A 25603-nucleotide genomic window follows, 5' to 3' on the forward strand; every position below is an offset into this window, starting at 1 on the left:
GGACTCTAGTTGACTCCTTACAAAGCTGCAGTTCTATGCTAACTTGTTGCACACCATCAATGGAGGACTATCTGGCTGGATGTGGAGCACACGTGTAGAATTTAGTTCTGTTAAACACTTGACACTAATATACTTTGCAAATAATCTCAACAAAGATTATTTTGAAAATCTGGAGCTAGTGTGGTGGCACATTCCTATAATACCCAAACTCAGGAAGTGGGGGAGGAAGATCAGGAATTCAAGGTCATCCTCAGTTTTATAGCATGCCCGAGGCCAGTCTGGGATTCACAAGACCTTTGTCAAAAGAATACATAAAATAAATAGTAGACTACAGATTAAACAATACCCTACGCAACCCAAACACAGTACAATGCTTGCTGGCATTTGGCCGACCTCTAGGGCACCCTCCCGTCCTGACAGGGAGATGGTACAACATTCATCCATCTGTTTGACAAGGGCTTCCTGCATGGCCCTCTTGGCTTTGCGGATACAGCGCTTCCTGTCTTCCACAGCTGCTGACCAAACATACAAACGGACACTGACGAAGATAGAGAAGTGTCAGACAGGAGACTCTCTGAGAAAGTGACAGCTGAGATCTTAGGATGGGGGGAGCGAGGGGTGAACGGGGTGGGGAGTCTGGTGGGCGAGGGAGGACACGATGACAGGGACGTTCCAGACAGATGGGAAAGGGTACATGCAGGAGACAAGTCCAGGGTCAGAGCCCAGTAGCAGGGAGTAGGAGGCTGGGAAAGTCCCCAGGGTGTGTCACACACTGCCCATCTCCATAAGAGGAAGGCCTCTGCACCTGGGTCCCACAAGCTCAGGCTTCGAAGTGAGCTTGGCCAATGGGAGGCACTGGTGTGAGGAGAGGCCGCCTAGCGTGGTCACTCCACGTTTGTATTGTTTATTGACATCAGGGTGAGAGCACACCCTACAGTGCCTGAGCAACGGCGAAATCCACCAGGCTCATATTTCTGGAGTGTGTCCCAGCTGTTCAGTAGCATACAATATATTCGCTTTTCTTCTCTCCTTCCCTGCCAGGCCATGACAGTGGCAAGGGCTGAGGGCTTTCGGCTCTCGGTGCCTTATTCCCATCCACTGCTCTTGCTAGGAGGCCCTGTCCCAGCGCCACAACTCGCACCAGCTTCTAGAAACTGTTTGTGTCAAGCCTGGGGTGGGCAGTGCAGGCTCCTTGCTGTCCCTGGTCCGGATGCTTCATTTCCCACCAGTCCCGAACCGTCCATACTCTGAGTAGTCATCAGCCTTCTGCTAAGTCCTTGGTGGCGAGTTGGCAGCAGTGGCTTCTGCTTTTTGCTGGGTCCCTGGCAGAAAGAGGTGCGTCTGCGAAGATCACTGTGGCTGATCATGTGGCACTGAGCAAGAGCAGTGGTCCCAGAGATTAGCCTGACTCCTGCTTTCCATCTCTGTCATTCTCTGTACAGTGTCCCTTCCCACGTAGGGGGACCACACACACACCACCCTGGCTCAACTGATTCTCTAGCCCCAGGGAGAAGAAAATGATTCCACCAATAAGCAGGGTGTGAGCATGAAGGGCAGTGCCAGCGTGCCAGCCAGGACACCAGGGTGGCTGTCGCAGCTCTAATGGAGCAGCTGATACACGCAGAAGAGCCTTGTAATTCCCCTCGGCATGCAACTGCGTGGCGACAGACTGGCTTTCCTCATGGTCCTGACTCATGGTTTCAAGTCATGAAATTGTAGCTGCTGAAAGCCCTGGACCAAGGAACAGCTGGGCCTCACTTCTAGCTGGTGGGGCTGGACTTGTTTACAAGCCCAGGCTCAGGGAAGATGCCGGCGGCCAGGAAGAAATGGCAAAAGATGAGAACACATTGCACAACTAGACGTGTGGCCACCAGGCCCCTGTTCCCTAGTGTGCAGTAGGCAAGCCTAGAACATGTGCAATTACTAACTTAACAACTGTTTCGTCAGTGCCCATGGTGTGTGGGATAGACATTTGTACTGTCAGCTTTTTGAGGTCCTCTGATAGGTAGCTTGGCATGGTGGCACAGACTGTAATCCCTGCACTTGGGAGGTGGAGGGAAGAGAATCAGGAGTCCAAGGCCATTTCTGTACACAGAGTTTGAGGTCAGCCTGGGTTACACGATGCCCACGTATACAGGCATGCACGCATGGACACGAAATTCAGTGGGGCCAGGTGGGAGGGCAGGGCAGGCTGGCCTCGAGATTTTTCGTCTCCCCAGAGAGTGGGGACCTCGGAGTTGGTAAGGGACAGCTGTGGTTGTATCTCTAACATTTTCTTTCTTTAAAAATAAAGAAAAGAGGGAACACTGAAGCAAGGAAGGCAAAATGCTAACATCTGCTAAATCTGCTGGTGGGCACATGGGTGTCTGTTCCATTATTTTCTGCACTTTTCAGAATGTTTAAAATATTGCATAATAAAAGTCTTTTAAAATTAAATTGTAAAAAACAGGAAAGGGCTGTGCATCAGGAAGAAGTCACCCTGGAGACCAAGCCTGAGCTTGCCTGAAGGAGTGGGATGTGGGGGCAGGCTCCTGGAACTACAAGGCAAAAGAGGAAGGCACTGAGAGGAGGAAGGGCACGGAGCACACGTTTGAGGCCAGCTTGGGCTAGGTAGTTGAGTTGCAGGCTAGCCTGAGCTATCTAGCAAAGCTGTCTCAGAAGAGCCCAGGCCTGGCTGGGTACATTGGTACAACACTTGCCTAGCATGAGTGAGGCCCTATGTCCAATCCCCAGTACCGCCAGAAGACACACAAACACATGCACACCAAAACAACCAACTCATTGTGCCCCAAGTCCCGAGGAAATTTTGAGTTACAGGGCTTTGACATATTAAGTTGGACATGATGGTTCATGTTTATAATCCCAGTACTTGGGAAGCTGAGGCAGGTGGATCACTATGGGTTTGAGCTATATAGCATGTCTGAGACCAACATGGATTATGTGAAACTCTCTCAAAAACAATACAAAACAATGCCAGGTGGTGGCGGCGCATGTCTTTAATCCCAGCACTTGGGATGCAGAGGCAGGCAGATCTCTGTGAGTTCGAGGTCAGCCTAGTCTACAAGAGCTAGTTCTGGGAGAGGCCCCAAAGCTACAGAGAAACCCTGTCTCAAAAAAAACCAAAAAACCAAAAAACCAAAAACCAAAACAAAACAAAACAAAAAAAAGAAGAAAAAAAACTTACCAAAACCAAAACAAACAAAAAACAAGCCCCAAAAATAAAACAAAGAAAACATGTTAGTGGTAAAGTGCTTGCCTAGCGTGTACAAGGCCCTGCATTTGATTCCCCCATCCTGTGTCACTTCCCAACCAACTAAGGAGTGAGGAGGAAGGAGAGAAGGGCTACCCAACTCTCCTGCCGACCTCTGAGGCACAAGCAGCCTGCTTCCTCTTCCCAGACGTGTGTGAACACCTGTCTTCTGTCACTTGGGGCTACCTTTTAGGTGCCGAGAAATAGCAAACTGTTAAGCCCCGGACTCTCATCAGTGATCTCAGTCCACAGAGTCTAAGGCACCAGCCAGTATCCTACAGCTGCTGTCGGACACTCCTTGGGCCAGTGGAATGACGGACAGTGCTGGTCCCCGGCAGCCACCGAGCAACGCATCCAGCACAGCAGTTCACATGGGCTACAGCTGCATGCTGAAATCAAACTCATCAACGCTGCTCGCTCTACCAACGCACACAGAGGGGTCCTCGCCTCCCACACCCACTGCAGTCGTTTCCTAGACAGCTGCATACTGGATGCTGGCTGCAGTAAATGCACAAACAAGGCGACTCGGTGCAGGTGCCAGCAAGCAATCCCAAATGTCCATCCTTAGAGGACGCAGGGAAGCTCACTCAGCCACACAATGGAATGTCTGGCAGTCATAGGAAGGAAAAAGCATGCCGGTGTTCTGGTATGCGAAGGCCTTGAAGACTGCTTGAGTGGACGCCTCTAGGCTACACAGTAGAGGCTCCAGGCAGCTGGCACTTGTACCAAAACATGTAGGACTACATGGAATCTAGACACAGAAGCAGCATGTACGTTGCCCGTGAGGTTGGCTGTGCAGGGGGTTTGACGCAGCTACATGCTCTTGTTTGGATTTTATAGCATGTTCAAGCAATGGCAAACAGTACACCTGCTCCAGTCCATATCTGCAGGGACAAGCTGATGGCCGGGCCTGGATGGCCAGGGTGGGTGTCTCAAGGATACAGCTCTATCCTGTTCCTAGTCTCCAGGGGCGGCTTTCCTTCTGTCTTTCTGGACAGCCACTAAACTGGGGAAGCCCTGATGTTAGAGAGGGCACAGAATAGGCTTGGGACCTGGGTTACATGACTTTGTGTAACCCACAACCCGACTCAACATGCCTGTCACCCCAATATTCAGGGGTTGAGGCAGGAAGATTATGAGTCTGAAGAATGCCTGGGCTTATATAGTGAGACTTTGTCTTCTTCCCAAACCTACTTCTCAAGCTTACCTTACAAGCAGGGCCACAGATACAGGGGGTCCCAGGGAGCTACCGCCCAGCTTCTCCCAGATCTGCTCTTGTGCCTCTGTTCTTACGCACAGGTGCCAGGCCTTTGGGGCCTCCACAGAGCGACTGTACAAGGCTCAGCAGTGTGCGTGCTGCTTCTTTCTCCCTGCCCCTCGTTTTGAGTCCAGGCAGAGAATGGCCTTTAACTCCTGCCTCCTCTGCCCTACCGAGCACTGGGATTTAGGGAACGCACCACTCTGCTTGGTTCATGTAGTGCTACAGGTCAAGCTCTATTTTGATGTCCGTGCATGCTAGGCAAACTCTCTACGAACTGAACTACACCCCAGTCCAATGGACCTTCCCCCTCTACAGCAGGAAGGATGATAGACTGTGGCTTCCAGAACCTTCCAGGACCACGGTACACCCTGTGCCTTCCCGTGACGTGCTCAAGAGCAAACACACAAGTGCAGCTTCCTGTGAATGACCGAGATGGAGTCTCCATCATTTACAAACAGAAACCTCCAAGAAATATAGGCCCTGAAGGGAACCAGGGAGCCAGGAAGTGAGGTGAGGTGGGATTTGTGATGGGGCACATCCTCCCCAGCCTCTCGGGACAGGACACTGGTGGCTATACCTATAGCAGACATTCTCAGTGCAGGGGTTATGGACGCGGACGATGATGAAGACGTGCTGGAAGTGCGAGCGGATGTTCTTAGGGGTGAAAGGTAACGCGCCTGGTTCCTGGAAGATGATCGTCACGATGTCATTCCCTATGTGCCTCTTCCTCAGCAGCTGGAAGCAGAGGGGAGGAGGTAAGAGTCACAGATGAGCTTTAAGACTCCTACCCAGACGGCCTTGGTGGCTCCCCATCCCCACTCCCACCAGAGGGCGCCTGTGAGCATGGGAGCCAGGTCTTGTCCTTAGCAGCTCAGAGCCCTTCTGGCTCCTTCTCACTCAGGGACATGAACAAAGTCAAGGAGCCCCCACATGTGGGCCCCTAGCCTCTGACACTGCCTGCTTCCCTCCCATCGGCCTGGTTTGTTTTCAAACATTCCAGAAAAGCCTTCCTCTCACAAGCAGTAGGAAGGGCTGTCCCTGCTACCCCAGAGCCCCAGGTGGCCTCCTTCGTCAACTCCTCAGGATTTTTTGAGATTTCTGTCATCTACAGCAACTCTCCAAGGCCTACCCTGCCCCTGCTTTCTTGTGCTCCCCACCCGATATTTATGTCCACATTCTGTACTGAGGCCCTCCATCTCCTGTCCCTCATCTGTCTTCCCATTCAGGTTGTCAGTGATAAGAAGATGGGTTTTGGTTAGTGCTTGACAAATCTGACTGTGGGAAGATTCAGAATGGAGCCTTTGATCTGCTTGGGCCACATGGACAATGGCAGAGTCTCAGCAGAATACACAGGCAGGGCCAATTCCAGGTGGCTCTCAGATGGCCCAAGGAGCCACACCCTCTTGTCCCTGCTTCCATCTCCAAGGGAGACCGGAATGGGTATCTTCACAGTGTCTTGTTTATTTGCCAAGATCACACTCCACCCCTTTTTTGGAAGGTGGGAGACAGGTCTCAAGCAGCCCAGGTTAGGACTTAAACTCAATACTCAGTCAAGGATGATCTTCAACTCCCGATCTTCCTGCCTCACAAAGGGAGTTGGCCACCATGCCTGATTTTTGTTTTGTATTCAATTATTTATTTCCCAAATTGCCCAGACTGGCCTTAAACCGCTGAACAGGAAGTCTCCTGCCTGAACCACTTTATCCAGCCTGTTAGTTCTTTTTTGTTTATTTTCAGACAGGGTCTTCCATGTAGCTCTGGCTGTCCTGGAAGTCCTTAGGTAAATCAGGTCAGCCTGGAACTCACAGAGATCCACCTGACTCTGCTCTCTAGTGCTGGGATTAAAGGCAGAAGGCGTGTGCCACCATGCCTGGATAATCTTTATATTTTGTATTTTTATGTCATTGGGTGTTTGCCTGCAGGGACGTCTGTGTACCATATACACGTTAGCGACTCAGAGGCCAGAAGAGGGTGTCAGATCTCCTGGGACTGGAGTTACAGAGAGTTGTAAATTGTAGGTGCTAGGACTCAAACCTGGGTCCTTTGGGAGAGCAGTCAGGGCTCTTGAGCACTGAGCCATCTCCAGGTCTGGGCCTGTTCTCTGTTAGTTCTTTCTGTGTCTGAACTGCATGAATGAAGTTGCTAAATCCAAGACTTTCTTCCTGTGGCTAACCTCTCATGAGGCTCACCTCCCAGTGACATCTTAAAATTAATGACCTCACTGAACCTTCCCAAAACCCTCAGTGGCAATAACTCACGTGGTTGTTTTTCATAAGATGGGAAAGCTTGGCTCAGAGAAGTTAGGAGTGACCTGTCTTCTGTCACACAGGGATGAAGGCAGACAGACAGTGGGATTCCAACTGCTTCTGGTTTTGACACCAGGCCCCTGCTTCCTACAGGTCCTGCCTCATGCTCAGGACCCATGCAAGGAAGCAAACACCTTTCCCAATACCCAGGACCATACTGTCACTGTGTGGAGGAAGGACCTGCAGCTCAGAGAGGTACCATCACTTTCCTGGGGTCACAAAGCTAATAAGGGGCAAAGAATTCAAATTTATGTTTACTCCCGAAGCCAGTGCTTTTGGGAGCATGTTATCAGGGTATCCTTAGGAAATGGCTTGCATTTGACTAGTTTCAGCCTGCAGAATCTACAGTGTGATTTGTACTGACAAGAAGAAAACAGGCACCCAAACCCCACAACAACTTATTTTCTAAACTCTTAGCACCCTGGGTTCCCTGCCCACTAGAAAATAAAAAGAGCTATCGAATGGGCTCAGTGGGCTTGGCATGCCCAAGAGAGGGAGCTGGTCACGCCTGCAGCCTCCTTATCATCTTTCAGCACCCACCCTTTACTTCTTGGAACTCACATTACCCCTCTGGGACATCACCTCCCTGACCCCTAACCCCTGGCCCCTGAACCATTCTCCCTTTCCAGGATGGAGATGCATGTCAGGCTTGGCTCACGGGACACTCTACACCAGGCCCACTCTCTTTCCTCTGGAGTGATGGGAAGGTTGGGGGAGCACGGACCGTGGTAGCATCTCTGCCATGGCTAAAAAGACTTATGAATGAAGTCACTACAGAGAACAACGGGGGTGAGGACTCTCGAGACTGCTCAAACTTCTGGATCCAGCCAGACCTAAAACCAGTCCTCTCCTAGACCCCCAGGTTACATAACCCCATCTTTTGCTTTGCTGATGCCGATTTGGTATGAGTTTGTGGTCAAATTTTGTTGATTCATTTACTCTTCTCATTCATAAAACTGGTGATGACTCAAGAGACCCTGAGGGAGATGGAACAGCCGGAGGGAAGCAGGATGGCCAAGGACCAGTAGGAAGATGTGGTACCAGACAGGCATCAAATCACATTGGGCTTTGTCTAGAACGTCTAGGAAAACAACCAGGGTAGTAAGGGTCCAAGACCTCCTACAGATTCACAGGACCATGCCAGGAGAGCCGTCGCTGGGCAGATAGGTTGGCAGATGGCCACTAGTCATAAGGAGGGTGAATGCTTTGAGACTAACTTTGCCCCAGCTGGGGACCACTGACCTGCTGCCGGTTGTTGGGGGTGTAAGGGAGCAGGGTGGAGACGTGGAACATGATCTCGTAGTCCTGGTATGTCGTGTACAGAGAGTGGGTCCCCGTTGAGTCCGCTGGGATAGAAACACCAGTTAGTTAGTGTAGCACAGTCCCTAAGCCCCTGGGTTTCTGCCGTATTCAGCAGGCCATCGTGCTCATGCTAGCTTTTAACTGGATGCTTTTACTTACATCCACTCTTTAAAAATGAAAGACATAAAGAAATCACCCATGAAATAATAATAATAATTATTATTTTTTTTAAAAAGACTAAATCTAGCTATGGCTGGCCTCTAATTCAGTCTTCCTGACTTAGCTTCCCAAGTGCTGGATTACAGCATGTACTGCCACACCTGCGTGTCTTTAGAGGTTACTATACGCAAACAAACCCTCAGTATACAGCCATGTTCTTAAAATATGTGGCACATAAAAAGCATCCTCAGGACATGGTCTCCTGAGACTTACTATGTGTGACAGGCGGCCCTTACCCGTGTCCCTGCTCTGCAAATATCGCACAGTCCTGTGGAGCTCCTGCCAGGTGCTCACGGCAGTGTGCAGAGCACAGGGCTATGAATGCAGCTGCTGAGTCAGACACAAGCACTGTTTTCCCAAGTGGGGGGCACCCTAGCCCTGGCACCACCAGACCTTTGAGCTTCTGCTGGTCAGGCAAACAAGAAGTGGTGGCTCCTTGACACCTCAGTGGTTCCTCCTAAAGTCTTTTTGGTGGCAATGAAGGTGGAATCTAGGGAAATGCTCCATCCACACCTGATGCCTTCCTCTGCCCCTATCTATCTATCTATCTATCTATCTATCTATCTATCTATCTATCTATCTATCTATCTAATGTTTTGGGATAAGGTCTTGCTATTTGTAGCTTCAGCTGGTCTAGAATTTATTATGTAGACCAGAATGACCTCAAACTCATAGGTATCTACCTGTTTCTGCCTTCTAAGAGCTGGGTGGGATTAAAGGCCTGCCCCATGCCACTTAACTCTTTTTTTAACTGAGACAGGGTTTCTCTGTGTAACAGTCCTGGCTGTTCTGGAACTCAGAGATGTGCCTGCCACTTACTCTTGACATCCAGCTGGGCAGCGTACTTGGTGAAGCCCTTCAGACAGACCTTCTCACCCAGGAGGTCCAGGAACTCCTCAAAGGCAGGGCCGGCCTCCTCGTTGTTGTACATCTCCTCCTCTGAGCTCTGGCCTGCCTTGCAATACAGGATGCCCACCTTGTGCTTGCGGCACAGCTGTGGGGGCAGAAGAGCAGAGTGGTCCAAGGAGGTTGAGGGAAAGGGACAAGAAGAGTCCTAGGGTGCTGGGACCACTTGGGAACTCAAGCCACAGTCAGTAGGGAAGGAACCAATGTGGGGCTTGTCCCATAGGGACACTCCGTCATCTGCCTCTCCATGGCTGTGTGAGTGTACAATGTTCTTAAGGCAGAACAGGGAGCTGGGGCCGGCTTCCTATAGATGGCAACTGGGCATAGACCCAGATTGTACCAAGCTAAACCTCAGCTACTTGGGGTCTGCACATGTCTGGAAGTCCAAAAGCAATGCCAGGGGCTATGGAAGGGCCAGATGGCAGGGAGTGGGTTTGTGTTTGCATGCTGGCACACGCTCCCACTCCCTCTCTCATATAAACCTTGTGGTGTCAATCTCATTCCCAGGCTGTTTCTATGACACTGCTCTTGGTACCATTACAATGTGCTGATAGCTCCCTCCTGTTGCTCAGTCCAGCTTAAGGGAGTTTGTTACTTCTAAAATAAGTGCAGAGATGGAGACATGAAGGGTTGCAGGATTCAGACTGGGCTCACCCCTTGCTCATCGAGCTTCAGCAGCTGCTCGGTGACTCTGGGAGTGTTGAGAGCCAGTCGCAAGCAATGGATGTTGAGCTCTGGGATGACATATTCCAGTGCATCCTTCAGGGGCAGGCCCCGCCCTGTCCCGTGCTTGGTGGCTGTAGGTGTGGCGTCCTCTAGAATGGAGCCCCGAAGCGTGATGAGCTGTTCAAAGGAGAGAGAGAAGGCTTGGTCAGGGCTCTCAAGCTTTGAGGGGGCTACAGCACATGAAGGCTCAGCGAAGTGGTGTACTTCTGTAATCCTAGGCACTATGAAGGTCAAGGTTGGATGATTTTGATGCTGAGGGCAACCTGGGATACGCAGTGACTCTGTCTCCAACCAAACCAACCAACCAACCAACCAACCAACCAACCAACCAACCAACCAACCAACCAACCAACACCCCCTCAAAGAAACCCTCAAAAACCAGGGCTGGGTGTGGTGGGCTGTAATCCTAGCTTTTGGGATGTGGAGACAAGAGATATGAAGTTAAGATCATCCTTGGCCACAGAGTCAAAGGTTAGCTTCCCTACATGAGACCTTATCTTAAAAAAACCAGAACAAAACAAAACCCTAAAACCTAACCCCCTCCGCCCAAACGGGATGGATGAGAAGGATCTTAACAGTTTGAAGGCAGAATACAGAGTGTGAGCAAAGACTCAGACTTGCTATCTCTTCCATGGGACAAAAACAGGCACTCGTGCGTGTAGAGAGGCTGGGAGATGACATATCCCCCTTTCTTCAGCACACACACTGGCAGCTGTCTCCTGTGTGCCAATCTATCCAGCTGCAGACCAAGCAAAGACCCTGGAGAGCTGACAGGTGGGTGGTGGGGAGGGGAGTAAGTCAGGAAGCCGAACCCCAGAAGAACAAAAGAAGCTCTGCAAAGTAGGGGCTCTCGGTCATTGTAGGCATGTATGTATCACATCTGAGACCTGCTGGTCTAGGATGCTGGTGCCAGCCTGGGTCTGGAATTGTGACTCTGGCTGTTCAACCAGCTTCATGAGAAGCGCCATCACCAGGCACTCTGATATGGTCCCGGGGGAGCATGTACATGTGTCTCTGTGCGTGTGCATGGGAATGCGCACACGTTCAACCCTCTTAGCTGGCTGTGCTCTGCCTTAGAGGCCACCTTAGCCCTCTTCCTCAGATGTCACCACTTCCCAGGCTTCTCCTACAGCTGACTATGTGACCAGTTTCAGGCAGTGAAATGTGAGACTCCTGTCTGGTCAGAACTTTTTACTGGCCATGTCCTCTTACTGGGGACATCAGTGTAAAGGTGGGCCCTCTGAACTGAGTCCTGATGTGCCTGCCTCCCAGTTTCAAGACAGAGTTTCTCCGCGTAGCCCTGGCTGTCCTGGAACTCACTCTGTAGATCAGGCTTGCCCCTAACTTAGAGATCCACCTCCCTCAGTCTCCTGAGAGCTGTATTTTTTTGAGACAAGGTCTTGCTATGTAACCTAGGCTGATATAGAACTACAGAGATCCACCTGTCTCAGTCTTATGAGTACTGTGACTACAGACAGGCACCACCAAGATGCTTCAAGATACTTCTCTTTGGAAAAATAAATTGCCATCTCGTCTACACACATGTAACTGTTACAACACATGCAAAAGGCTAATACCTGGTCATGTGCCGCCCAATTCAAGATGTGGATATTCAGACTTCCAGGACCAGTTTATTCCCGCCTACTTTCATTATTTCATTATCTTTCATTATTGTTATTATTATTATTTTGTCAGGAGTGTGTTTGGGGCTGGAATCATGGCTGACTAGGCAAATGCTATAATCCAGAGCCATATGCCCAGCTGACAGTCACTATTCTTCTTTTATCTGGCTTCTTCCCCTCTCCTTTTGAGTCAGGATCTCATTTGACCCAGGCTGGCCTCAAATTCCTAATTCCTGCTTCTCCCTCTGGAATGCTGAGAGTACAGACATGTACCACCACGCTCTGCTTCTCTCTCTCTCTCTCTCTCTCTCTCTCTCTCTCTCTCTCTCTCTCGCTTTGTATTGAGAAGATCTCATTCTATAGTCTAGCTGGCCTTGAACTTGAGATCCTTGTCCCAGTCTCGCATGTGACAGGTGTGTCACTGTGCCCGACTTGGTCTCTTTCTCTGAGGACTGTGCATCTGGGAATCCACCATGTTGCATTGAGAGGATAAAGCCTGCACTGCCATGGATTTAATCCTTCCTAGTGTGGCTGAGCGCAGCTGCTTCGAGCACTTGACAACTAAGCAGCACTGTTGGGAGCGTCTGCAGAATCACCTCCTGGTACCCAGGAACACATTTCCTTTTCGGTTTATACCTAGGAGACAAATTGCTAAATCACCCAGACATGCTAATCTTCAGTTTTACTAAAAATGCCAAGTAGTTTTCCAAGTGATTGTTCCAATTTATGCCCCGCTAGTCCTGAGAGCCCCTGTAGCCGTGTCCTCTTGACACTAGCTTGATGCTAGCCACCAGGTTAGGCCAGGCTGAGTATGTGGAAGCCACAGGAAGAATGTACAGAAAGGTACCTGAAAAACCACAGGACAAACAATCCCCCTTCCCCCAGGGCCTGTCCCAAGCGGCCCAAGCATACTGTTTCAAGCTGCAGCTTGAACATGAGAGCAGACCAGTGTTAACCGCAAAAACACACTCCCCTAAGTCAACAGACACACGGAGCAGCAAAAGCATGCCATGGTTTGCTGCCAGGCACGCAGCCCACCCTTGCCAAACAGGACCCAGGCAAGAGGTGTGTGGAAGGAATGGAGTGATCTCATGGCTGGGAGTTCCCAGTTCTGGCTGGGCATTAACAAACAAACAATCTCTTATCATGAGCAAAGCAAGCCGGAAACAAGGGCAACAGCAGTGATGGTGACGTCAGGGGCTTTGCTCTCCGGCCTGGGGGGCTCTGGGGTTGTGGGCTTCCTTAATGCACCTATAGGATCAGCATCTTTGTACCTGCTGACACTGCTCTGCAGCACTCTCTGCTGGAGTCAAGGGCCAGTGAAGGCCAAAAACCTGCCCTGGAGAAAGGTGGCTTATGGCTGTGCTTGGCCCCATCACTGCCCACTGCTGTGCGCTTGAAAATCTCTTGGGTTTTTCTTCAGGCCAGGGGAGGAGAAGCTGCAGGGCTCTGTCAGGTTCTCTCCTCCCCGCTTTGATCCTTTGTCACCTCCTGCTGGCACAGCAGCTCCTCCCCCAGGCCTCCCTGCCCCTGTCCCATTGCCAGCCCCTTCTCCCCACAGCAGCCGGAGTCAGACCCGCTGTGAGCCCTCTGACATCTGCTATCGCTTTACTGAGGGTGACAGACCAAGTGAGCTGTAAAAAGGACATGGTGCCACATAAGCAAAGAGGGATCTATCTGTCAGAGTAAGGCCCATGATGAACCCATATGCACGTTGGCTGCTCTTTGTGCTGGGTGTGGGGACCCTTTAGGGACTTCAGGGACCTTGAGGCTGCCAGTCTGTGTTTGACTCTTGGCTTCACTTTCTCCCAAGCTCTGCAACCCTGAACAAATCACTAAATTCCTCATCCCCCCCACCCCCCTTTTTAGTTTTGAGACCCTTTCATGAAGCCCAGGCTAGTCTGGCTATATAGCTGAGGCTGGCCTTGAACTCACTGGCCTCACAAGCACTAGGATTACGAGTGTTTCTCACTACATTTTACTAATGCAGATTTTCACTGATATAGGGGTTTGCTATTTGGTCCTGGCTGGCCTTGAACTTTCATTATTTCCTCATTGACAAAATGGGGATAAGAACGTCTACCTTGAGCAGGTATGGTTGTATACACCTGCAATTCAAATTCTGGAAACTGAATAGGATTAAGAGTTTAGGCCAACCTGGTTTGGATGAAGATTCCAGGAAGGAAATTCGTACATAGAGCTTGCCACTGTATCCAGAATAAAGTGAGAGTTGGGTATATGCCACTCACTGCTACAGGCAGATAAGGGTCAAATGTACAAAGCCACAGATAAGTTAAGAACTCAAAATGCTCTAAGGAGGCTTCAGTCCCTTCCCACTCCTCAACAGGATGCATCAGAGATACGCGGAGGCACATGCACAGACCAGATGCGCCAACTGAACGCAGATATCCCGCCCCCAACAGAATTACACTTTGTAAGACCTTCCTCTTTCTACTTTGCACACTTAGTATTATTGGAAGTACCAACAACCAGCATTAGGAGATGTATCCATCTATCTCCCGGGTTTGGGAGAAGCACTGGGATATGCATATAGATCTTCTGAGACAAAAAGTAAAATCCCAATTTCCTAAGCCTAGCAAAGCCATAGCCTACCTGGGCACAGGGGCATATGTCTGCAGTCCTAGCACCCAGGAGGCTAAGGCAGCGGCTGTGAGTTCCATGCCAGCACTGACAGAGTTAGGGCCTGATGTGAACACAAAACAACAAACTTCAAAGGTCTGTCAGAAATTTCCTCTTGCCAGGCTGAAGAAGCATTGGGCCAGATGGTCCGAGGCTGGCTGGGGAACCCTGTGTGTCATCTGAGAAGCCACTGGCACAGGGCAGTCAGTGGTCAGGTGTGTGGTGCCTAAGCCCAACCCTGAGTTTGCTCCTTCCTCGGTGGGAAGCTGGCTCTGCCAAAGCTCACATGCCATCTGCTGAGAGACGTGGGCCCACTGGAGCCTGTCTGCTTGGTGGCTAGGGCCGGCCATCTGGGATAGGCCGGTCTGCGAGCTTGGAAAGCAGCCTGGGCTCCGTGCTCCATGCAGAGGCCAGAGGCAAGTGTGTGGACAGGGACGGAGCCCATCTATCCATTCCCCAGCACTGCCTCCGCCCTCCTGGAAGAGTTACAGTCACGGCAGGATCTGACATTCAGAGCTCCTGCAACCACTTCCCGGTCTCGGGGAGTCCACTCACACCTCTCTAGGGTGCAGGTCACAGCTCTAAGCCTGTTTTACCAAAGAAGAAACCAAGACAGAAGAACGGTCATCTGTCTAAGTCATGGGGCCAGTGAAGAACGCGAGTGGACAGATAGTCCAATGAGCTCAGATCCATAGAGAAGGTCCTGGGAGTGAGGGCAGACAGAAGCAGGGTGTGCTGGGTCTGCCAGTGGGTGACCTTGGATAAGCAATTGTCTGGCTCCAATTGTGGAAGGAGGTGAAAACGGGACCTTTGTGGCAAGGGTTGAGAGAAGCCGCTGGGACAACGCACAGTAAACACTGAGGTGAACGCCAGGCAACAATTGTTGCAGCTTTACTGCAGGTTTCAGGGCTGATGGCAGGGAATTTGGGTTGTGTGTCTCTCTGCCCTGCCTCCATGATAGTGAGGTAAGCCTTGCTCTTCCTCCAACTCCAGACGATGGGAGGGCAGGCCTGAGGGCCTCACAGGACAGCTCTGCAAAGACCCAAGCCCAGGGCTGGGTCTGCACGTGGTCTGTAGGTGAGGGCAGACAAAGGTTTGTGCGGTGTGTGTGTGTGTGTGAACGGGAGGGTGGGGAGGTGGGGATGGAGGGCAGACAGCTCATGCTGAAGCCCAGGCTGGACTTGAACTGATGCTATCTGTCTGCTTCAGTCTTCCAAGCTGTGAGGACCACCCCAGCTCTGGCTCGGGTATTTCAGACACACCTCCATTGGCCATCCTGTCTGAAGATCTACCTCCCCCCCCAGTCACCCATTTTCCTGCTGTGTCTTCCACCTTATCACTACGTACCCTGGCATGGGCACGGGACATGAAGCTGTCTTGTGTAGCACTGCCATCCCCACGGGAGCAGTCTTCAAGCTACCCTGCTGCCTTGGTCACTACTATACCCCAAAGCCCAGCATGGGGCTGTGCAGTGATGGCGTCTGGTAAGTCCTGGTGTGATGAGTACATCACAGATCTGAGGCCCATGAGGCCAGGGTGGCACGGAGCAGTTTCCAATGACCAAACAGGAACCAAAGCAGAAAAGCCATACCCTGACCTGCTGAAAAAGCACTGGAGTGCCCTGACCCCGAGTTCAGGGGATGTACTGTCACTTGTCATCCCAGGGCCGGAGAGAAAGGCTTAGTGGTTAAGAGCCCTGTGTGTGCCAGGCATGGTGGTGTCTGGGGCTTCAACGTCTTCTCTGACCTCCATGGGCACCGCAAGCACGTGTAAGTCAGCTGAGTTCTGACACCATGAACAGGTCCAGTGAGGGGGGGAGGGGTCTAAACTGAGTCAGGCGACTCCCTGAGGCAGCTGAGTGGGGTGGCCTGAGGACGATTGACCGAGAGACAGGCCCTGTCTCTCACTGGGGGGGGTCCTAACTGCTCTGTATCCGCTTTGCCACAAACAAGGACAAGAGTGCTGCCATCAGACAGCTGACAAGACTAGAGACTGGTGTGAGCTCGCCAGCCTAGGCAAAGGCAGAGCGCAGGCCCGGCACTGCAGCGTTAAGCCTGTTTGCCGCCATTGCCGCTGCAAGAATATGCATCTCACTGATTACACACTGCTTGTCATTGCACCAGCAGTTGCCCACATGTCCTAAAGAACTCTGAAGCTGGAGAAGCTGTCCCCTCACAAGCTGCCTTGGCGCTCAACTGGCCAGAAAGGTGAGCAGAAGGAAAGGCTGCCCAGGACACAGGTCAAGGACTGCCTGCAGTCTGGCACGTGATTTTGGGGCCCACTCTCCTCAAATGCCAGAAGCCATGTGACATCCAGTTGAAAGCCTCTGCGGGTGGGGCACTTGTCCTCAGCACCTCATCTGCCTGCCAGGATGAGCTCAAACACTCGGCTGGCCGCAAACTCAGAGTATAGTCCCTGGCAGTGGTAGCCTGCTGAGTTTTTATGCCAGGGATCCCCAGTGTGTGGGCTGTGTCAGCTGGCAGCGGCCTCTCTGGAAATGCTGCCTTTCCATGGCTCTTTCAGAAGGTGCCATCACTGCATGGCTGCTGCTAACCAGTTTTGTCCTGCAGGGGACTGAACTCAGAGGCAAGGAGCAAGACAAGCTAGAACCACCTTTCTGTCGGATGTGGCAGAGAGTGGAGGCAGGAGCTGCTCAAGGCCAGTTTGAGACACAGGGTGAGCTGAAGGCCAGCTTAGGCTCAAAACAAAAGAAAACCACCCCACCATTCCCACTGAGGACCTCCTCCTTCTCCTCTTCCCTCTTTCCTTTTGGGCGGCTCCTATGCAACTGTCAATCTCAGCACCAGGGCGGTGGCTCTAGCCCTAAGGTGGAGCGTGTCCTAGATCTGGCTGCCTATCTCTCTCACCCTCTCTGACCCGTCAGTGCCTGGCCCAAGGTGTAGGTGTGGGATCCACACAGAGCCAATCAGGGATCCTGCAGACATGAATCATCCTTCTGTATGGAAAGCTAGTACTACCTAGAAGACTTGGACAGTAGTGCCTTTGCCCAGGACTGAAGACAGCTTGCTGGGCAGAAGAGAATGGCATTCATTACGAAAATGGAGGCTGAGTCAGCTGAGTTGAGCAGAAGAGGCGTCAAGTTCTACAGTCTTGGGGCTGGAGAGATAGCTCAGCGGTTAAGAAAAGTGGCTATTCTTCCAGAGGACCGACGTTCAATTCTTAGCACCTACATGGTGGCTCACACAATGCACATAAATCAAAATAAAAAAGTTCTTCAGTTTTGCAGAAGACCAGGTCAGTCTGCCTATAGCAGGCTCTATCCCTGACCTACAGTTAGAGATCAGTGAAATCTCTGTGACTTGAAGCCAGCCAGAAATACATTTCTGTATTGGTGTGGGGTACATCACTGTGCCTTCCCCCGTTGCTGGAGCTGGCCTGTAATACAGGGGTGGCTGGGTAGGACAGTGGGATTCTCTGCTCAGAATAGAGGTTGGTTGGTAGTGGTGAAAGCTGCTTAGCATGATGGCAGAGCTTGCTGCGATGCCCCAGGCCCCACTAGACTGAGGTTTGACTCCTCGACCACACCTTTTTCCCTTATGTTCATTGGAGTCAATCTCTTGGGAAAAGATTTTGTGATTCGGAACTTTGATGTCACCTGCCAGGTTCAGTTCCTGGCCTGGCTTCTTATTGCTGCAACCTGTGTGATTTCTGAGTCTTAGTTTCTCCTCTGTAAAATGGACAGACTCACAAGATCACATTACTGGGTCTCTTAGACATAGCAAGGATGTCCTTGGTTTTTCTTTTTTCAAGACAGGGTTTCTCTGTGGCTTTGGAGCCTGTCCTGGAACTAGCTCTTGTAGACCAGGCTGGTCTTGAACTCACAGAGATCCGCCTGCCTCTGCCTCCCGAGTGCTGGGATTAAAGGCGTGCGCCACCATCGCCCGGCAAGGAGGTCCTTGGTCTGGAACCTGGTAGAACCAGGACATGGAAATGGGGGGGGGGGTACGGTTCTTATTTATCCAGCAGGCACACTGTGCCGGGCCCTACCTCTCGAGTCCGGAAGATGATCCTGTACTGGTACTGAGGTCCGTGGTCCTTGTGATCCTCCAGCTTCTCCCGCTTGATGCTCACCGCCACGGGCCCCAGCTTTTCATCCACGCCGAAGTAATTGGCATGCTCTGCAAAGGGAGACCAGGGAAGTATGGTCAGATGTCCGGAAGGAGAGGGCACAGGCCACGGCAGTCTGGTGCAGTGGGAGGATAAGGGGCTGGGTGCAGTCTCACACAAAGCCCAAGAATCCAAGGCCGATGGGGAAACCCTAAGAGTTTGATCACAGCCTGGCTTTCGGTGCCAGAAAAGCCACAGCCTTTTCTGAGTGTCAGCACGCTCATCTGACGAACAGGAACCCAGAGGCTCATGGTTCAGAGCTGGTGTGTGGGAGTGAGACAGAGTGAAAGGCTTCATACAGTATACAGTTCACCAAGCCAGGACCAGAGATTAATCCTGGCTCTGTTAACGGCTTGCCTGGTTTAGCTCCCATTAGTTGTTGTGAAGTAGTTAAGCCCTGAGCCTAGGGAGTCTCCTGCCAGCACAAATTCGGGGTTGAGATTAGATATAAGGCTCCAGTCAGGTCACATGATGGGATTCTTAGCAGTCAAATGGGCTTAACTCAGCAATGTGAGGATTAATTGAGTTAGCACAGCACCAGGCTGGCGCACAGTAAGCACACAGCTTAAACGCTGGCCATTAGCAGCCCAGGGCCTCCCATTTGTTCAGGGCCCTGACACAGATCCCTAAGTCATGCCCGCAGCTGACCATGCTGCTACAGACCTGAGTAATGGAATACTGAGGGTGACAGCCATAAATGAGCCAGGGAGCCAGCTCTCTGCTCCCCACTTTTTCCTGGACAATCCTACCAGGAAACAATTCTTTCTGATATTCAACTCTAGTAGGTTTTTTTGAGGGTGGTGGTAGTGGAACGCACAGCATCCTGTGTGACTCCTGTTCCAAGCTTCTATGATGTTATCAGCAAAAATTCAAGAACACAGCAGATAACTGCTTCTTGTCCTCACCCTGGCATTCTGTATATTTAACCGACAGTCCCTCTTTTCAGATGCACCTGGGTGAAGGTGCATCAAGGCTAACCCAAAATACTGGGTGGGAACTAATCAGAATGGCACACTGCACTCTAAGGTGGGAGTTTACTCCTGAAGAGGCTACTGAATTTGCTGTTGTTTTTTTTTCATCTACGCATAATCTCAGAAATCCCAGTACATGGTCAGTGTTCAATAAACATTCATCCCAGGCCTCCATGGCTACAAAGAAGTAATTTTAGAAAGGCTACTTGACAGGTCTTGCTATATTATTATGTGTTGTCTTTGAATGTGTGTATGTAGACTACACTGGCCTCACACTGGGAATCCTCCTGTCTCGGCCTCAGTGCTGGGATTTAACTCCACATCACCATGCCCCACCTTTACTTTCTTTCCCTTTTGAGGCAGGGTCTCACCATGTAGCCCAGGCCTCCCTCAAACTGAAGATCCAGCTGTTTCAGCCTCCCAAGTGTTGGAATTACAGATGTGCACTATCATACCCTGCTTCTAGGTGAGTTTTAAAAACCAACAAGGAATGGCCCTTTTCATCTTGGAAATCCGTGCTACTGAAAGGGACCCTCATGGTGCCTCATCAGCGTTCTGTTATCCAGGACCTGGAACTTCCATTACCCCTTCACTGTTCATCTTAGTGCCATTTTGGTTGGGGTATGGGATCCACTACAATCAACCCCTTTTCTCCCATGAGGCCAGTCTGCAGAGTGAACCATGTCACACAGTCAACAAGCTATCAGATAGGACACTTCAACCCACAGTCTAACTCTGAGATTAGCCCCAGAGACCCTGAGTCCCGTGAAGAACCTAGCTGACCGTTACATCTGACAAGAACCACTTATTTATTTTTGGTGGCACCAGGGCCTGAGACTAGGGCTGAGTGCTAGACTATGTCCTCCAAGGTGCCGAGTGTGCCTCTCTTTTCCTTAGTAATGAGACAGGGTCAGATGACTAAGGAGTGGGTGTGCTTCAAAGACAAGCTGGGGCCCCAGCCACTCGCTCGCATCACCTTTGCCCACAAAGTAGTCCTGGTAGTAACGAGCACCCAGGTCCACATGTTCGATGCTGTACTGCCTGGGCCGGCTCTGTGTCCTCTGCTGCTCCTTGGGCACCTCCAGCACCGAGATGCTGGCGTTTGTGCGGTGGATGCTCAGGGTGGGCTCCGTTAAGTGGGTCTCATTGTTGCCCCCTGGGGAGCCCATGGAGGCCCGGGAGAAGCTGACGTTGCGCTCTTGCTCCCCACCGATCTCGTTGCGGAAGTGTGGGCAGCTGAGAAGAAGGTCATTGCTATTGTCGTCCCCCAGGTCCTGCTCCAGGTTCTCTTTGCAGTTCAGATCCTCCGTGCTGGTGAAGGCTGGGTCCAGAGTCCCCAGGCTGTGGGCCCGGGATGCTGGGAGCGTCACCATGGCTGAGGCGGCTGAGGCCCCCGTGGTGGTGTTGCGCCTCTGGGCCACTGACACCCTGTTGGCAGCTGCCTCATTGAGGTCAAACAGCAGGCTCTGCACGTCAAAATGGGCGAAGCTCTTCTGGCAGACCCAAGGTCTACTGGCTTCTGGGGGGCTTCGGCCCTCCTCAGTCTCTCCCAGAGGCCGCCCCATTTCTCCTTCAGGCTTACTGCTCCTCAGTTTCCTGAAGATGGACGAATCTACAGTGTCCCCACTGCCCAGGCCCCACGCAGGTTTCTTCCGGGCCTTCTCCTTCTCCTTGAGGGGCTGCAGAGTCTGGAGACTATCTTTGGCAGGCTGGCCATTACGGGCGTCTCCCTTGGCTCCACAGCTGCCCGCTGAGAGAAGGGTGCTGGGATCCACCCGCAGGAGCTCATTGAGGCTCTGGGAGCCACGAGCCTCTGGCTGCTCGCTGCGGAACTCATTGAGGATGTCGAAGAAACTCTGCTCTGGCACACCCTGCACATCGATGGACGATGTGCTGCCATACTCTCGGAAGAGTGGCAGCACCCCTGGGTGCCGGCTCCCCCGTGGCTCTCCAGGTTCCTCCACGTCACACTCACTGAGGGTGATCTCGCTGCTGCTTCGATGTCGCAGAGGAAGGAAGGCCCGGCCAGGGGACCGGGGCCACCCATCCTGGAATTCTACATCTTTAGACCTTCTCCTAGAGAGTCGATGGAAAGCTCTGGACCCTGAGGAAGCTGGAGTGCTGGAGGGGAGCTGTCCATTCTGTACATTTCTCATGGAATGGGCCACTTTGGTGGACTTCACACTATCTGTGTCCTGTGAGGGGCTGGGATTGCTCTGCTCTCTCAAGGCTTCTCGCTTGGGTGGCCAATCAGCCACTCTGGCACGCACACCCATCTTGGGCATCGCAGGGGTGGTGGGGCTAGGGCGGGTGGTAGCAATGGCTGGGCTCTCACCAAGAGGCTGGGACATATTGCCGTTCTGGGCCCAGAATCCCATGGGAATGTAGTCCCCAGGGTGGGGCCCAGGGAGGATATCGGTGCCCCTGGCCCCACAGCTGGCTGCCAGGTCCACACCATCATTAGGAAGAGGTCGATAGGTGGTCATAGTCCTTGGGCACTAGAGTGCTGCTGCCCCTGGAAGTCGTGGTACAACGCTATGGGGTCCACTGGCCCTCAGCCATTGTTTAGGCCTGCCAGTCCTGGAACAAAGGGTGCTGGCCCCCGAAAGTGCACTTGAAGGTTGTGAGCCTGTAGAGTCCAGTTCTTCACCATCGCTGTGGACAGCAGTGCAAGCGCAATGTCAGGAGGCAGGTGTCATCCAGGGGGCTCCAGACGCAGGGGCTCAGAAGGGCAGAAAGAGCGACGGCTGCAGGCCATGGACTGTGGATGGGGTGGGCATCTTCCCAGCCATGCTGCAAGAGAAGAGAAGGGAAAAGTGAGGCGTGACCAGTACACTCTATCCCCCAAAGGCAGGAAATGCGGCTTTTTTTGGTGGAGGATCAAGCTTTACTCATTTGAAAAGATGATTATGGAGTGAGCCTGCCTGCCCTCCCCTCCCTTACCCTCCCTCCCTCCCTCCCTCCCTCCCTCCCTCCCTCCCTCCCTCCCTCCCTCCGACATGGTCCTGTTATGTAGTTTTTTTTTTTTTTTTTTTTTTCCCGAGACAGGGTTTCTCTGTAGCTTTGGTTCCTGTCCTGGAACTAGCTCTTGTAGACCAGGCTGGCCTGCCTCTGCCTCCCGAGTGCTGGGATTAAATGCTATGTAGTTTTGAACTTGTAGAGATTCTTCTGCCTCTTCCTCCTGAGTGTTGGGATTATAGGAGGGCACCAAGGTGTCTGGCAAGAGTTTGATCACATACAAAGCAGAGAAGGGACTGGGATGGCAGCCCTGTTCATCACTAGCTCCAGCTCCATTAGTTCCTTGCTGTTTCTATTTCATCCATTCATTCAGCCATCATCATCATCATCATTATTATTATTGGTCCTGGGGATTGAAACTAAGACCTATACATCCTAGGTGTATGCCCTACCACTGAACTACATTCCTAGACCTCCTTTTCCCCTTTCATTACTGTATTAAAAACATTCATTTATTGTGTCTGCTCTTGAATGCGGGAGAGCATGTGTAGGGGTTACAGATGGTCTGTGGGAGTATGGAATCGGTTCTCCTTCTACCACTTGGATCCTAGGGATTGAACCTACGGTGAGGGAGTTAGTTCTCTCTTTCCAATATGTAGGTCCCAGGAATTGAACTCAGGCCATCAGACTTGCCAGCAGGTGCCTTTACTCACTGAGCCGTTTTGCTGGCCCCTCTTCATTTTTAAAACGATTTCATTTTTATTTTCTGTACTCCTGGGGATGGCATCAATCTCCATGTGTCAGGCAAGTGTTCTACCACTGGGGTATACCACCAGCCACCAGATCATTCCATCCATAAACACTTTTCACTTCACACCTCTAGCAGAGGTCTGGAAAGGAAAGGAAAAGAAAGGAAAGGAAAGGAAAGGAAAGGAAAGGAAAGGAAAGGAAAGGAAAGGAAAGGAAAGAGAAAGAAAGAACCACCACCATCTCATTTCATATCTACCAAAGCCCACAGGATTCTTTATCAGCCAGTGATACTGTCTGCCTCAGGTCCTGGTCTGGTCTCTGCTATCTCAAAGGGTCTTTGTTGAGTTGGTCTGCTCAAGAGGAGCCAAACAAGAGCCCCACTCTGCCTGGCGGATGCTCTTCCTGTCTCACCCACTCCACCACAGACATTTTCCTTTGTCCTACTGTATTGCTTGAGCGAGGACCAGAGTCCTGTCCAGTGTGATGGCCACCCTCAAGATCCCTGATCCCTGTGGTTCCATTAAGCATGCTCCCTTTCCCTGTATTTCCTGTAGGCTGATGGAACTGTGCGTGCACAGAGGGCAGACTTACTGCCTGCCTGCTCTACAGCCTACTTGATCCGGCCTTCCTGCCAGGAGGGGAGGGAATATGACAGACAAAACCAGAGCCCCAAAGAACTCCTGGAGAGAAGCTGCCAAAGGAAATGTTCCCAGTGACTGGGGTGGTTAAGACACTCATGTCCAATCTTAGTGCCTCCTCACGGAGCCCCCTTCCTCCCAGGACTCCATATTGCTTCTAAAAGAAACCTAAACTCCTTCTCCTGGCCACAAGCCGATAGATCTGGCCCCTAACTACTGAAAACACCTGCGGCGCCTTCCTCACCTTTCCAGGGGGCTTCCAACCTATGTTACTTGCCAGGCCTGTCACCCAGTCTGCTCTCTTCCTGTTGTTCTAGAAGTTGCCACCAACTGAATCTCTTTTGTACGGTATCTGTTTGCCGACCACCTCCACCTCCGGGCTGTCAGCTCTAGAGTGGTAAGGTCACTTGCATGGCTCACAACTGTGCCCCTTACCCACACTCCTGCTGGGGATGACCTGGCACTGTTTGGAAATGGCGTCATTCTGACCAGGGGTGAAGTACACACTCTGGTCCACAGGCCACAGGGAAGGAGTTCCCATTTCTAACTCTCTCCAGAACCACTTCTCTCTGTTTCTCACTTGAATGAAACCCCTTGCTGGATAAGAAGGGAAAGAAAGAGTTCACTACCTGGAGAGGAAGCTGCCTCTTATTCCCACTAGCAGGACTGTATTCAAGACAGCACAGTGCGGGGGGGGGGGGGGGGAATAGGAGGTGTGGGGGTTGAGCACCTGGGCTGGAGTGACCTGTGACTTTTCTGTCTCTTATCCTGTCTTAGTGTTCTAGTGCTGAGGAGAGACACCATGAGCACGGCAACTCTTATAAAAAGAAAGCATTTAATTTGGGCTGGTTTAGTTTCGGAGGGTTAGTTCATTGTCATCAAGGCAAGAACACGACGGCCTGCAGGAAGACATGGAGGTTGGGAGTTCCACATCCAGATCTAAAGCAGCAGGATGAGAGGCACTGGGACTAGCTTGGGCTTTTAAAAGTGCAAAGTTCACTCCAACAAAGCCAGCCCTACTCTAACAAGGCCATACCTCTTAAATCCCTCTCAAGTAACACCATTCCCTGATGACCAAGCAGTCAAATATATAAGCCTATGTGACCATTTCTATGCAAACCACCACAGTCTCTGAGGCTGAGCATAGCTACTCTGGTAGAGACCCCGAGAGTGCTTGCCTCGTGAGGAAGTGATGCCCCCGTGTGCTCATGAGTCATGTAGTAGGTGTTTTCTAACATATGTTTAGAGGTACAGCGTGAACTTCAGGGAAAAACAAAGAGGGGCCTGTGGAACAGGTTCATGGACCCAAACAGAAGAGACACCAGCCTCTGAGATGGGGAGAAGTAGGAGAGGGAGGGGAGGGATCAAGATGGTCTGCTTTCTGTGGGTGCCCACGAGTCAGGGGTACAGGAACATTCCTTAAGAAACTTGAGAGATGCCGGGCGGTGGTGGCGCACGCCTTTAATCCCAGCACTTGGGAGGCAGAGGCAGGCGGATCTCTGTGAGTTCGAGACCAGCCTGGTCTACAAGAGCTAGTTCCAGGACAGGCTCCAAAACCACAGAGAAACCCTGTCTCAAAAAACTAAAAAAAGAAACTTGAGAGATGCCACAGGGGGAAAGCCCAGACCCCAGGGAGAAAACAGGGAAGACGAAAGGAGAGAGGGTGGGGGTGCCCACTGCGAACTACATACCAGGGGCATGGTCCTCAGACACCCCAATCTGAGAACCGAGACTACTGGGTCACCCCAGCTTTCCAAAGCAATCAGAAATCTAGAATTTCATGCAATTTTTCCCCATCTGAAACACGAAAGCGGCAGGGGTGACAGCAACAAAACCCACTGTGCACCGCAGAGTTCCGGGAGGAATTTCAGGAAACCTGTGTGTCTCAGTTCCCCCATCTCCCTGCTTCTCCCTGCTTCATATTTC

The 25603-nt window shown here is 51.6% G+C and overlaps 1 protein-coding gene across 2 annotated transcripts in view; it reads right to left on the reverse strand.

The window, feature by feature from the left end:
• Window positions 1-25603, reverse strand: part of Sipa1l3 (signal induced proliferation associated 1 like 3) — a 208767-nt gene that overhangs the window by 64466 nt on the left and 118698 nt on the right. For both annotated transcript variants that reach the window (XM_057756375.1, XM_057756383.1), the window contains exons 3-8: window positions 20308-22124; window positions 18241-18371; window positions 9899-10087; window positions 9158-9332; window positions 8060-8163; window positions 5089-5246 (exon numbers count right to left, since the gene is read on the reverse strand). In XM_057756375.1, the coding sequence (XP_057612358.1) occupies window positions 5089-5246; window positions 8060-8163; window positions 9158-9332; window positions 9899-10087; window positions 18241-18371; window positions 20308-21817 (2267 nt within the window). In that variant the 5' untranslated portion in view covers window positions 21818-22124. The remainder of the gene's footprint in view (window positions 1-5088; window positions 5247-8059; window positions 8164-9157; window positions 9333-9898; window positions 10088-18240; window positions 18372-20307; window positions 22125-25603) is intronic.

The sequence above is a fragment of the Chionomys nivalis genome, chromosome 2, assembly GCF_950005125.1.
Source record: "Chionomys nivalis chromosome 2, mChiNiv1.1, whole genome shotgun sequence".
In the NCBI taxonomy this organism is placed as follows: domain Eukaryota; kingdom Metazoa; phylum Chordata; class Mammalia; order Rodentia; family Cricetidae; genus Chionomys; species Chionomys nivalis.